The sequence below is a fragment of the Chrysemys picta genome, chromosome 15, assembly GCF_011386835.1.
Source record: "Chrysemys picta bellii isolate R12L10 chromosome 15, ASM1138683v2, whole genome shotgun sequence".
NCBI lineage: Eukaryota > Metazoa > Chordata > Testudines > Emydidae > Chrysemys > Chrysemys picta.
Window position 1 is genome coordinate 7,547,781 of NC_088805.1, and position 13,025 is coordinate 7,560,805.

The window sequence follows — 13,025 nt, forward strand, 5'->3', positions numbered from 1 at the left end:
ATTTTTTATTCTTCTTTTTCTTTTGCATTCAGCTCTTTTTTTAAAAAAAATCAGTTAAGTTTTTGCATGGTGGTGAACCAAAAAAAAAAAAGTGATCACTTATCATTGGGGTATATTTGGTTGGTTTGTTGGTTTTAGGTGTATTTTTAAAGGAAGTATGAACTGGAAAATGACTAAAACAAAACAGAAAAATATGCAGTCGTATTTACAGAGATATGTACACTGTCAATAAATTAAAGTTTAATTTTGAGTATTCATATTCCACTTATTTACAAGTTATCAAATAATTACATAAATACTTTGTTTTAATAATAGTGTCCACTTTTTTCTTCTCATTATGTTTAAACCTTGTTATTGCATATACAGTAAAAGAGGGAAAGCTGTAATAAACCTACAGTCAAGCTACAGAGGTTTAGATAAAATATTTTTTCCCTTTCCAGCTACATTTTTTATTTTTGTTGCTACAAAGGGGAAGGGTGGGAAGAAAGGGGTAAGGATCATATTTTTTATTTGTTTTTTTAATGTTTATCCCTGGGATTTTTAACAAGCATCCAAAAATAAAACAAACCCCCCCCCCAAAAGCGGACTACTAGGGAACATGCAAAAAGCCATAAGGTGGCTTTGAGACATCACAATAATATGTCAAAAGACACAGCTTCCCTTAATATAGACTAACAAGAGCTATATTTAATAACCCAGCCCAAAAAACAATATTGAAAGAACTGATATGCAAGTTACTTACACATTTTTTAGAAAAAAAATCACTTGTTTTACTTTATTTTTAATCCATATGTTTGTTTGCTTGCTTTACACATTGAAGAAAAGAAATAAACACCACCCACACAACCACCTCCCTGGCCTACATGTCATTGCTGTGACCAGCATGATCTTTGATAGCAGCTTCCAAACCAGCTCTTCCACCTCCAGGCCCCCCCCTTCTCCTTCGCCCATTTCAAGATACGTTTTGCTGATAAGCCAGCTGGGCTGGACCATGTGGTTTCCTTCAAACAAAGTGCACTGCGAGAGTGATTTGAAATGAGACAATAAAGGGGAACCCCCCTGTTCACCCGCTCTTCCCCCCTCCCGCCCCTAGAGGGGAAGGGGGTGCAGTGGAGAGGGGACAACACTAAGGAGACCCACTCCTGGATCTGTCTTGCTTGGATTCAAGTCCACTCACTAGACGCTGGATGTTCTGCAGGTCGCTGGTCGCTTCCTTTTCAGAACAGAGTTTGGGCGACAGGGACACGGAGCCCGAGGAGAGAGTTGAGGACCGGCTGTTGAGTTCCGAGCCAGAGTCCAACGCCACCGAAGCGGGGCTAGCTGCCAGGTTGCTGGATTTGCCCTCCCCTGTGCTGCTGGCCCCGGTGGGCAGGGCGGTGGCCAGCAGGCTGCTGCTGTCCGGCAGGGGCACGGGGATGGAGTAGGGGCTGTACCTCAATCGAGGGCGAACGGCGCTGAGGAAGGGGTGCCGGTGCACCGAGCTGCTGGCGGCGGAGGAGGCGGCGGCTGCAGCTGCCATGTAGGTGTAGGGGTAGGGAAAGAGGCTTCCGAAGGGAGACATGGCCAGGCCCTGCGAAAAGAAAAACAGAAGCAAAAGGGGTTGGGGGGGGGGAACTGTCAGTGGTTTTTCTCCCTTGGTCCATGTTCCCATGCAGCCCAGAGAGCCCGAGAGAAAACACACCGCTCCCTCAGCTGGCCACAAATCACCTCCCTGGCTGGGCAGCTTTGGGGTCTGTTTTATAGAACAGGAGACACACACACAGACCTGCATGTCAAAGGCAGAGCAGCCGGGAGTGTGAGAATTTACACCCGGAGCAGATCAGGCCTGGGCCCTTAAGGGCACAGCCAGGCCCCCATTTGCAAGCCCCAAAGTGGAGTCACTTCAATTCATTTGGAAACACCTCCCGGGCTTTCCACAAAAGGTGCTGATCACCCATTCAAACCACTGGGCCCAAGGCCTCTGAAAATCACGCCATTTACACAGGAATGCGAGTGCTGAAGTTTGGGCACCGAGATCATGGTCCCTAATGGAAATTAGTGGAGATCCCCCCCCCCTTTTTTTTTCTACCCAACCGTCTTTTTATTGTACTTTCGAGAGCCCTACAGTCTCTTTCATCGCTGACTGATGAATTTCAAATAGCACCGATTCCCCCCACCCTTCAGATCCCCAAATTCACTGCGCTTCTTTAAAACAAACGCATCAAACTTGAGGTTAGTAAGGATTACTGGAAGTAAAGAAGCCACAGAGCTTGGAAGGGAACCAGATCTAGATCAAACACGCTGCACACAAGTTTCCCAGGGGGAAATAAAAATGAAAGACTAAAAAAAGAGATAAAGACCCCCCCCCTTTTTTTTTCTATCCTAGGTTAATTTTTATACAACCTGGTGCTTTCAACCCGTTGCAATTTTGTAAAACGCTCCCTACCGGGGTGGTGGGTGGGGTGGTTCTGACTCTGTTCTTAGTTGCAGGGGTGTAAATGAGAAGTCAGAACCCAGTGTAACCGAAAGGCGACTCAGACCCCCTGGGTGCTCAGGGGAAGGCAGAGCAGGGGAGGGAAAGGAACCCCAGCCCAGCAGCACCCTGAGAGTGCCAGGGTTAGGAAGGGCAGGCCTGGGGGGTACCTGAGAGGCCAGGACGTGCTGTTGGAGATGAAACGGTAGCGCAGCTGCCGACGCCCCAGAAAGTCCTTGAGCCGCTGCTGTGGCCATCACCGTGCTTTCCAGTCCGCTGACCCCGGCCGATGCCCCGGACACGGTGGCCAGCAAGGGGCCCATGCCGGCGGCCATGCTGGAGAAGGCTCCCCCCATGGCGAACTGACTAGGGTGCAGGAGGAGCGGGTGCCCGCTGCCCAGGGGGTTGAAGAACTGCTGGCCGGCCAAGCCGTGGGGGAAGCCGAGGTTCTGCAGGGGGCCCTGGCTCAGATGCGCCGGGCTGTCCGTCTGAACCGTGAGCGGGGCGAAGGGGTCCTTGCTCAGCAGTCGGGACTCATCCACCTTCGGGGCGTCCCTGAGGGGGCTTTTGAGTTCCTCGCCGCCCAGGCCTCGGGTGCTGGAGGAAATGGTGGCTGGGCTGTGCCTGGAGTCAGGGGGGGCTTTCTCAGTCCGGCTGGGGCCTTCCCTGCTCTTGCCGCCCGCCGAGTCGGTGGAGAAGAAGGGCGCTTTGGCCGGGCTGCCGCCCTTCTCCCGGGGGTCTTCCGCCGCCGCCGTGGTGGTGCTGATCTTGCCAGAGTCGCTGGCCTCCGGCAGCTGCTGCTCATCCTTGCTCTCGGCGTCGCTCTCCGCCTCGCTGGGGCACGGGTCTGAAAGGCAAAGGAGCGGGCGCTATTGCATATTCCTGGCCCGGCCAGACAGCACCTCTCTGGGCGCTCCCCTGTCCTAGGGCTGGGGGAATATTCCGTGCGAGCCTGAACTAAAACCAGAGCGAATCCTTCCACTCCAATCAGCAGAGGAACAACAGACACGTGCGTATGGCAAACTACCCCAAACTGAACGTGCCTCGGGCCAGAAGCCTTCCTCTCGCTTACACGGGGTAAATCCGAATTAGCTGCCACATAAATCTGTATTGGAACTCGGAGCAGGTCGTGGCGCGCATTGTGTGTGTATACCGAGCAAAATCCTCGATTTCCTATTCAAATGTAATTAAACAGGGTTTTTTAAAAATAACGTTATGGGATTTTTGTTTGTTTCTAAATCACTTTCTGCAGCTTTCAGACTTTTCCACCCCCCCCGTTTAAAGACAGGAAACCCGCTGCAGGCTTTGAACAAACTCCTTCCCTCCTATCCCCAACCCCCACCCCTCCTGGCCCTGCATAAGATTCCTGGGTATTTTATCTCCTAACCTAAGTGCAACCTCCAGGTGTTAAGATCGAGTCTGTTTTTCAGATCCTCTCCCACCTCCACCTCTGCACGACTTTAAACCACACAATAAATAAAATAAAATAGGGAGGGGGGAATTGAAAAAGAAATCCAATGTCTTGGCCAACAAAACAGAAAGCCCACGGAAGATTTCAAAACCACCGCCGAGAAAAGGGGAAGAAAAATAAATCCACCGCGATTTTTCTGCAAGAAAGTAGGATTTGATAAAGGGGGGGTGGGGAAAGAGCCTGCCTTTAATAACAGATTGAAACATGAATATTAATGGACTGGCTCCAGTTTTGAACTTTTGCCCCGTGGTCTGCCTTTGCTCCCTTGACTCAGGGCTGGCTCCTTTCTGAACCACAGGGAGGGGGAAGGGGGGGAAAAGAGAGAGAGAGAGATTCAGAGCACAGCAGCAGAAGAAAAAAAAGCGAGGGAGGGGTGGGGAAGAGAAGAGGGTCTGTATATCTAAAGAGCCTTTAGCGGATGCATGTTCAAAATCATCTGCTTCGCTGTAGCCAGAAGTTTGGCCAGGAGCGAAACTTCTCCTTCACGCCAAAAGGGAAAAAAAAAAACACCAACCCAGAGACGGTCTCTGGCGTAGGGATCTCGAAGGTGCGTGCGGGGAACGAACCTCACCTTTCAGGTTGGATGTGCCCACCGCAGACACGGCGGGGGACGAGGACTGAGCGAAGCACTTAAAAGCGGTCTGCTCGCTAGAGGATTCATCGGAGGTGCCGTTCTCCTTTTTCTGCCTCTCGTCATAAGCTCTCATGGACTGCAAGGTCAGCTGCTTTCTGGGGGGACAGCGAGGGAGCAGAACCTCTTCAGGGGGCTTTTTCGCTCACCCAGGACTTCAGTTAACCTGCTAACTAGCACAACTGCCCGTCTGCACCCCGCCACCCCCTTCTGGTTGTGCAGCATGATGGGGGCCACGGAATCTTTGCATTAATAATGACTTTGTAAATTTCAGATTTTCCCCCCGTGTGCTTGGTGGGGATTGGGTCACATTTATTACGGATCAGGGTTCATGGAAGGAATACATTTTTTGCAGGCAGAATTAAAACGCTCCGGATTGTCTGCTAATGAGAAGAGATTCTTGGAAGCTGTTAGCATCAGTACTTAGCTAGGGCAGAGTATTAAATAAATGAGGAGGAAAAAAATAATTCCCAAGCGATTAGCTTTTAAAATGTTAGGATGTTCCTGGGATATCAGGCATCTTAATGGTTGCTAAGATTGCTAGGAAGTGGTTATTTTGCTAGGTACTTTATGTAATCTTTTCACCAGCAATTAACCCGGAGTGAAATCTATTTATATTTAGAGAGAAATTAGAAATAATTTCCGTCTTGTGGCTTCAGTGTGGGTTTTGTTTTCACACTCTGCTGGGGGTGGGGGGACGGGGACGGGAGGGAGGGTTAAAGAACCAATATTTTTCATCTTGAAAATTGATCGGAAATTGATAAAATACCACCTCCTCAGTTAAATAAAAAGCCTCTTTGTTAGGGCATTAAAACACGTCTGTTGCCACAATAACAATAAAAAAATGTCCTAGACAATTTTATAATCAGGGTGCCATCTCTATAAAAGAGATGTACTATATTTTCTCTTCAGTATAGAAAGGGGTTTTTAACACCCCTAGGAAGATACCAATGTATACTATGGCATTTAGTTAGCCGTGGGCTCTCAAATCTATACTTCATTCCTCCTATTTTTCAAAGCCAGTTGCAAACACATGCTTTAATATCCTTCTCTTTTAAGAGAGATTTCTATCCTTGCCCGTATGTCATTTTCTTAAAATACCAATGCCACTTCTCATATCAATCCAATGCAATATAGAAAATAAAGGTAAAAACACAATCGAATCACCCGCAATCTGTTTTGCTTTATGAAACAAACTCTCCTTATTCAATCTGGCGGGGGGAAGGGACTAGTTTGGAGCAAGCTGGAAGTTATCTTGACCTCTGGACATGTTCTAAAGTTGGCAAAATAGAAAGAACAGGACAGGACAACTTTTCAGACTTACCTTTTCTCCCTCCTTCCATTCCCGGTGTCGCGAAAACCTTTGGCAAAGGGATTGTTGTCAATTTTTAATTGGGTTATCTAAAGAAAGAAAAAAAAAGGTGGGGAGAGGCCACAAAGTAAGCCACCTACATTTTCAAAATCTCCTCCCTCCCCTGCAGTACATACAGCAGGAGGTTTCCTCTTCAAGAGACACAGCGCATAAATCAATACGCGGAGGGGCAAAGATTTTTGCGTTTGTAGGGGCAAGCAGACGACTTGGTGGATCTATACGTTTGAATACTCTGGCTTCGCACAGTTCTAAAGACACATTTGTCTCCTCAGTTACACAGACGGGCTTAGTCAAGTCAATCGCACAGAATGGCTTGCCACTGAAAATGCCCAGGGTTGCTAATACCGCGCTGGAAGGAAGGAGTGCACTGCGATTCATTAAAGTTATGCCTCAGTTTAAACTCTTTAAATGCTATAATTAAACCGCAAACGAATCAGAGCCACCCCCTTGCTATATAATAAAGTACTTTATATAGTTATATTGCACAGCGTGTGCTGGGGGAGGCGAATATAGAGCTGATTTTATTGAAAACGCCTTGTAATGCATCAAGATTTTTTGGATTAAAAAGCACTGGGTTTACCCTCGAAAACATTTGTTTTCGCTTAGCCGCTTTCCATTTTTAAAGCCTGTTTAAAGAATCGGTGGGGCCCGGGAGATCTTAAAGAGACACTGGGCAGATTTAAGCCCCCCCCCCCCCCTCCAAGTTTGCGGCGTGCCTGTAAATACGAGGCGCGGGGTTTACACTAGAAAAATGCACCAAGGGTTTCATTTACAAAATCGGGTAAGAGGGACGGGTATTTCATTTATGTCTTGCAAACCCAACAACCTGCAGCTCCCTAAAGCATAACTTATGCCTTCTGTTTGGATTCCCTGAACTCTGCGTGGTATCTCCTCGGTCTATGAAGTTAAACCCAGCACTCATCGATTGTACGAAACTAACAAAGGTCTGGCTAGGTGAGTCGCGGAATGTGGGTTCTGACCTCTCGGGCAAGATCGCCAAGATAGAGCAGGAGGCGAGGGGCACTTTGCCTCCATTACAATAGGCTTTACACACACTGTCATGGCAATGAGACAAGTACATTTAGTTCTTATTCTGCAACGAAGTCAGGCTCCTCTGACGGCTCCAAGCGAGCCCCGCTGCTAGCAAGTCCCCGTGCAAAATCCAGCCTCATCTCGCCTGCACACATTTCCCTTCGATTTCTTTACAAAAAAGCACGCTTGCGGAACCAGGGTAAACTGCCCCCCTTGCCCCAAATGACAAATCGCTCTTTAAAACAGAATAATTAGGGGGTGAGGAATTTCCCTCCAACTTTTAAAACATTCATCTCGTGGGATAATAGAAGGGGGGCACACAAGGATTTACAGATCGCAAAACTGCAGCAACTCAGCTAGGTGCTTTGAATCCAGCACTTTCTAGTTTAACAAAATAAGTTATAACGTGTGTGTGTGTGAGGGGGGGGGGGGGGAATAAAAAAACGCCAGTTTTGGTTCTTTGGTTCCCGAGCCCTGTCTCCGTTGTCCTAAATTCAGCATTCAACAATCTGCCACATACAACTCCTTGGGTGCAACCGATCCACTGGCAGACTGGAAAGCAGAAGTCTGGCGCGCTACAACTTTTGTCCACACTGGCTCGTTCAGCCCTTAAAGCTAAACTCTGCTAGAGAGCTTCGCTGATCAGAACCTATGCCCCCCCCCCCCGAATCAATAATAACAGTAATAAAAACACTGCCGGACAGAAATAATAATAGAAAGCAAAGGTGCTTTCCAGCCTTATCCCCAGTGTTGTTAAAGGAGGTAAACTGGTGCAAAGGCCAAAGGCAATGCAAACGACAGCACCCGCTCTGGCCTGTCTTTCTAAACACCGATCGGATTGAAAGTCATCCCTCTCCCCCCCCCACACACACACCCCGACCCTGTTACTCGTATTTAATCCACACCGAAAACACAGATACCCTCCCTCACGTGCACACTCAGTGTAAACCCTCCCGTTTGAAATAACATTTCCAAGGCAAATTGGAGGCGCGATATTAGGAGCCTTGTTTGCACTGCAAAAAATGGGGGCAGACTTCCTGATTTTCCAAGCCACAATGCACCAGAGAAGCTGTATTAAAAGCCAGCACGTAAAAGGACTCGCCTTACCTTATCATTCTGGTATGCGGTCACCGCGATGAATTCCGTTTCGGGGAATACATAGGTTCTGAACGTACTGTAGGGCAGCTTCAGTATGTCGTTGGCTCGGACAATATGGAATCTCGGTTGGTATTTGTGCATGGAGTTTAAAATTGTCTGCAATCGCGGGGGGAGGAGGGACACGATCAGATACAAACACAACAACAACCGGATTTACAAGAGTGATCGGTTGTGAGGATTAATTTGTTCCCTCTCCTTTCCCAAAGCACACCTTACAGTCCCCACACGTTGACAGATATCCTCCTCAGTTTTCAATTAATATACATCTCTCTATGCATTTTGAAATCGACCAGCATTTTGGCAGCCGATGGGGGAGGGGGAGAATCGTTTGCGATAAGGACAAAATGTATTTTAATTTAAAAAACAATCAGGGGCCTTAGTTGTAACTAATTGGCGGCCCCAATCCACTTAAGGCCTTCTGCGAAGAGCAAAAATTTATCATCTAATCAAATCACAGCCAGCAAATGCAATCTTCACAACATTAGAGATTCCCCAACTCCCTGCTCCTATGCAGTCTTCCCAAGGAGAGAGAGAAGATCATTTAACTTCTTTTAGCACTTATCAGCCTATTTGTTTGATTTAATTATTAAGTTAGTTTTTATCACTGCACACCCAGTAAATGTAATGGAGTGGGCAGAAATGAATGGGCCCCTTGACCTCTCATTTTTGTGTCTGTTTATTTTCTCTCTGACTTGCATTATAGTATCTTGATTCATATATATTTAAATGTTTGCATTCCCGGGCATTTAAACCCTTTATACACATCCTCATATAACTTCCCACAGTAAAAATGTGATCATCTCTATTTTAAAGCCAATGTTGCCTCCAATGAGTTTCTCGATGTACCAAGATTGAAATTAGTATATTCATCAAAAGGGAAATAAATAAGTTACATTATAAGATGGACACGTGGGTGTTACAGAGGAGGGGTTTTTTAAAATTATTTCCACAAATCTATTCTTTATCGAGTTAAAATCAATGCAAAACTGCTTCTTTCTTTTTCATCTTTTTTCTTTTTTTTTTCCTCTTTGAAACCCCCTCCTGCAATATTCCAGATCTGTTCGATTATGTACACTTCACTCTCTTTGCAAACTCAGTGGCTGGTTCTGTTGCAAATTGTATTATGTGGGGGTGGGAGGGAAGGCATGAAAGAAAAAAGTAAGAGAAGAATCAAAAGGAAAAGGAACTTACAAATCCATGCTTGTCAGAGATATTGTTAGTCAGTTTAAGTTTGTGGAAAGTGACGACTTTGGACATCCATTGTTCTCCTGTAGCCGGACTGTCCGGGTGGATGTACATTCTCTTTGGCATTTCAGGGTCAGCTTTGCCGGCTACCATCCACCGGGAATTATGGAATTTATATCTACAATCATCAGCCGCCACAATATCCATCAATAAAATGTACTTGGCCTTTTTATCCAGCCCAGTGCATCTCACTTTAAATGGAGGAAACATTCTCCTAGGGATATAGAGAGGAACAGGCAGACAGAAAAAAAGACAAGATAAAAAAAACCCATACAAACAAAAAAGACCCCCCCACACACACTATAAACGCCTATATCCCGGTGCCATTTCAACCAGTAATTTTATGTCTCAATAGCAAAAGGCTCTGAAATAAACACGATTTACCACTACCAGCCCCGAAAGTGTGTGTGTGTTTTTTTCCAATCGCTTAGAGGTTTCATGAGAAAATTCTTCCTCAAAAAAGCATGTGTTGAGGATGGGTATATTTCCCTATAATCGCCACACATTCCCCGCCCTCCACTCCCAAACTTCAAAGCCTGACATACCATTTGGATCTTGCCGCGATTTGTATTTATTTGATTTTATTTCCCTGAGTGCTACACAAAGGAACATGGGAAGCCATTGGTTAATGTGTAAATGTTCTGCATTTTTAGGAGTCATTCCATTAGCTGTGGGGGCGAAACAAGATTTCTGCTGGGGCCGGAAGAGAGCCACAATGTTCTACGTAAGTGTGAAATTCAGAATCCAATCATGTCTCCATGCAGGAGAACATATCTGAGCAGGGCTCCTTGCAAACCACATTCCCCTATGCTCCCATGTCCAGTTCTAAACTGCAACAGGATACCACAAATTTGCTGTTTATTATGCCGAGTGGTTGGCATTCAGCAATCTTCACTTAAAAGGAAACACATGACTTTGCAACAAATAAGAAGTATCTAATACTCTTCAATCTTTCATGCAAAAGTTTGGCCACAGAAAAAAGGGGGGAGGCGGTAGTGTCTATCGGGACAATTTTCTCCCGCTCTCAGTTCTTTTGTGGCTATACAATCTACAAGTCATGCAATAAAAAAAAATCTAGAAATGAAATCTTACTATTATACGCATTATAGGATTACTTCTCAGGAATGGTTCGTTAAGAATTATTTGCTCTTGCAGATTACATATGAATTAGAAGTGTTTATAATAAAATACAATTAAGGACGATTAATTGTGTATATATGTATGTATATATATATATATATAACGCATATGCGTGTATTATTAGTATACATATTATATAATACTCACACATATAACATACCCACATTCATATTTAATATACGTCTGTGTGTGCCCTCATAAATGAAGATAGATAGATAGATAGATAGATAGATAGATAGATAGATAGATAGATAGATAGATAGATAATATACACACACATCAATGTATATATTCTAGAATACCAAAATTGCTCGCAAAACCTTCTCTAGGGCAGAAACCTATAACTCTTGCTGTGTGTGTAAGATTATTTTTTTCTTTTTTATCAGTTTATGTATTTCCAAATACCATTAGTCAGCGCAAAAGCTTGCATAGATCTCAGTAGAAACACAGACTCATAAGGAAGCAACTGAAAAAGAGAAGTAATTTCATCTAACACTGCTGTGTTTACTTCAAGAGCAGAATTATGCCCCCTTTCCCGTTTATAAAGGACAACATGCAGTAAAGCAGAAATCAAGCCAGTTAAAATCCGAACCAAAATTATTTGTTTCTCTTCTAATATTCCACAAAGTAACACGGAGCTGTTTTCTCACACACACGTGTGTATACACACACATCTTCATACACACAAAATCAACATCGACTATTGGTGATTCAGAAACCGAATAGGGCCCTGCAGCTTCGTCACTTCAGCTGGCTGAAAGTTTTCATAATTCCAGAAGAAACAAGTTTTCTGGAGGAAGTCGTTGACTTTCTTTGGCACTGCATTGTGGGGTGGAGGGGAAGAAAGAGCCAAACGCACCAACCTACCTTCCTGATTTAGTGATCACCATTTCTGTGCCCCTTTTGTGGAATTGTTCCCAAAGTTCTTTGGCTTCCAGATGCACTTTGGGGTCATCTTCCACCTCTTCCTCTGGCTCCAGGGTTTTGAGAGGCCTCAGATGAGCTGCCGCCTGGTGACCCAGGGAAGAAAAGGGAATGCCAGTCTCAGCCGCCCCGACTAATTGATCCATAATCGGTTTGGCCAGAGCCCCGGGAAGGGAGAGGGCAGCCGCCCCATTGGGAGGCAAAGCCAGCGCCGGGAAGAAGGGAGGTTGGTGTCCCAGTACTGCGCTCATGGCAAAGTCCGGTGCCCGGTGAGGTAAAAAGGGATGATAAGCCATGCTTGTCCCAGGGATTACTGGATCTCTCATCGGTATACTCATCCACTCCCCCCGGATCTTCCTACAGCTGGAGGAGCCCTGGAGTGGTGTCTAACAGTACATCATGGGGGGAAAAATCACCCCAAACAGGGTGTGTGTGGGGGGGTCGAGATCTACAGACACAGAGTACATGAAACAGAAAAAACTACACACTGCAACTGGCCCAGTTCGGAGCCATCATCACTCAGGACAGCTTCTCCTGGTGGGCGGCTGATTAGTCTTAATTGTTTTTCCCGAGTGGAAGTTCTTGCATTCAATTTCAAAGGATGTAGAAGAAGAAGAAGAAAATCCAAGGTTGTCGCCGCTGTGGACACGGGAGCTCCTGGAGCCTGTGTAGGTTTTATTTTCCTCTCCGTCGGTTGCAGAGGTTGAAGGGTCGAAGCCGGGTTTTCTTGCTGTGGTTTATTTTCTTGTGGCGGTGTGGGGGTCCCTTTCCTCCCTTGCACAGCTAGGCTGCAGAACAGAGCCTGGGAAGGGAAGGGGGGGTAGAAAAACAAACAAAACTCCCCACAAAACAGAAAAAGACCCCTGGCTTGATCACCCTTCTAGCAAACAGCAGCTACAAAATTTGCAGTGAAATCTCGCTTCCGTTCCCACCCCTTCCCCGCAGAGCCTTCGGATGGAGCCCTGATTCCAATAAGAATCTCTTCTTCTTCTTTCCTTTCCTTTCCCCCTTCCCTTCTCTCTCTCTCTCTCTCTCTCTCCCTGCCTTTTTTATTTGGAATTACACCCTGGTCTCCGCTCCGACACACTCCAGCAGAGGGGAGAGAGAGAGAGCGACTTTCAGCTCCAAGAATTCCCTGTGAGCTCTGCTTCCCTTGCACCAGATTGTATGGATGTGTTATGGGTCGCAGGGGAGCTGGAGCCTAGTTGATTGGCTCTTTGACGCTTTCGGACCAATTGTGTGGCTCCATAGGCGTGGTTTTGACAGGTCGGGTGGAGGGGGACAGAGCCGAGTTATAAAAAGAAGGTGTCGGAAACTGTAACGCTGCAGCAAAGCATCACTACTACTCCATGGCGTGTGAATATGTCAACATGATCAGAGGGGAGGGCGCAGCGAGCCACTGGGGAGAGAGCGAGAGAACCGCCTCTAGGTGGCTTCTCCGAGACGAAATCGCCCCCCTACCCCGGCTCGAGCTGCTCCAGCCCTAGAGAAGGGGGGGGGGGGGCTGGGAACTGCTCGCCTGTCCCTGGAACAGAGCAGGGCTCCGTACCTCCTTCCCGTTGGCCAGATCTAGGGCTGGCCCGCTCTGGGCATTTTCATT

At 46.4% G+C, this 13,025-nt stretch overlaps 1 protein-coding gene across 2 annotated transcripts; it reads right to left on the minus strand.

Annotated features, from left to right (window-relative positions):
• Positions 1-218: 218 nt before the first annotated feature.
• Positions 219-12,768, minus strand: TBX3 (T-box transcription factor 3). Of its 2 annotated transcripts, none has more exons than XM_005303231.4 (7): positions 11,369-12,768; positions 9,308-9,575; positions 8,066-8,212; positions 5,879-5,955; positions 4,495-4,652; positions 2,623-3,299; positions 219-1,570 (listed from the first exon to the last, which is right to left on the minus strand). In XM_005303231.4, the coding sequence occupies exons 1-7, from the start codon at positions 11,761-11,763 to the stop codon at positions 1,127-1,129; spliced, it is 2,166 nt and encodes a 721-aa protein (XP_005303288.1). In that variant the 5' UTR covers positions 11,764-12,768; the 3' UTR covers positions 219-1,126. The 2 variants fall into 2 exon arrangements, with proteins under 2 accessions (XP_005303288.1, XP_065424366.1); XM_065568294.1 differs by lacking the exon at positions 11,369-12,768 and adding an exon at positions 9,746-9,877.
• Positions 12,769-13,025: the final 257 nt, after the last annotated feature.

Excerpts from the sequence above, each read along its gene's own strand:
- TBX3 (XM_005303231.4), bottom strand. The coding sequence starts at position 11,763 with ATGAGTATACCGATGAGAGATCCAGTAATCCCTGGGACAAGCATGGCT. Across the intron at positions 8,213-9,307 it reads TCTCTGACAAGCATGGATTT|ACAATTTTAAACTCCATGCA; the intron begins GTAAGTTCCTTT and ends CCGCGATTGCAG. Across the intron at positions 5,956-8,065 it reads CCGCATACCAGAATGATAAG|ATAACCCAATTAAAAATTGA; the intron begins GTAAGGCGAGTC and ends TTCTTTCTTTAG.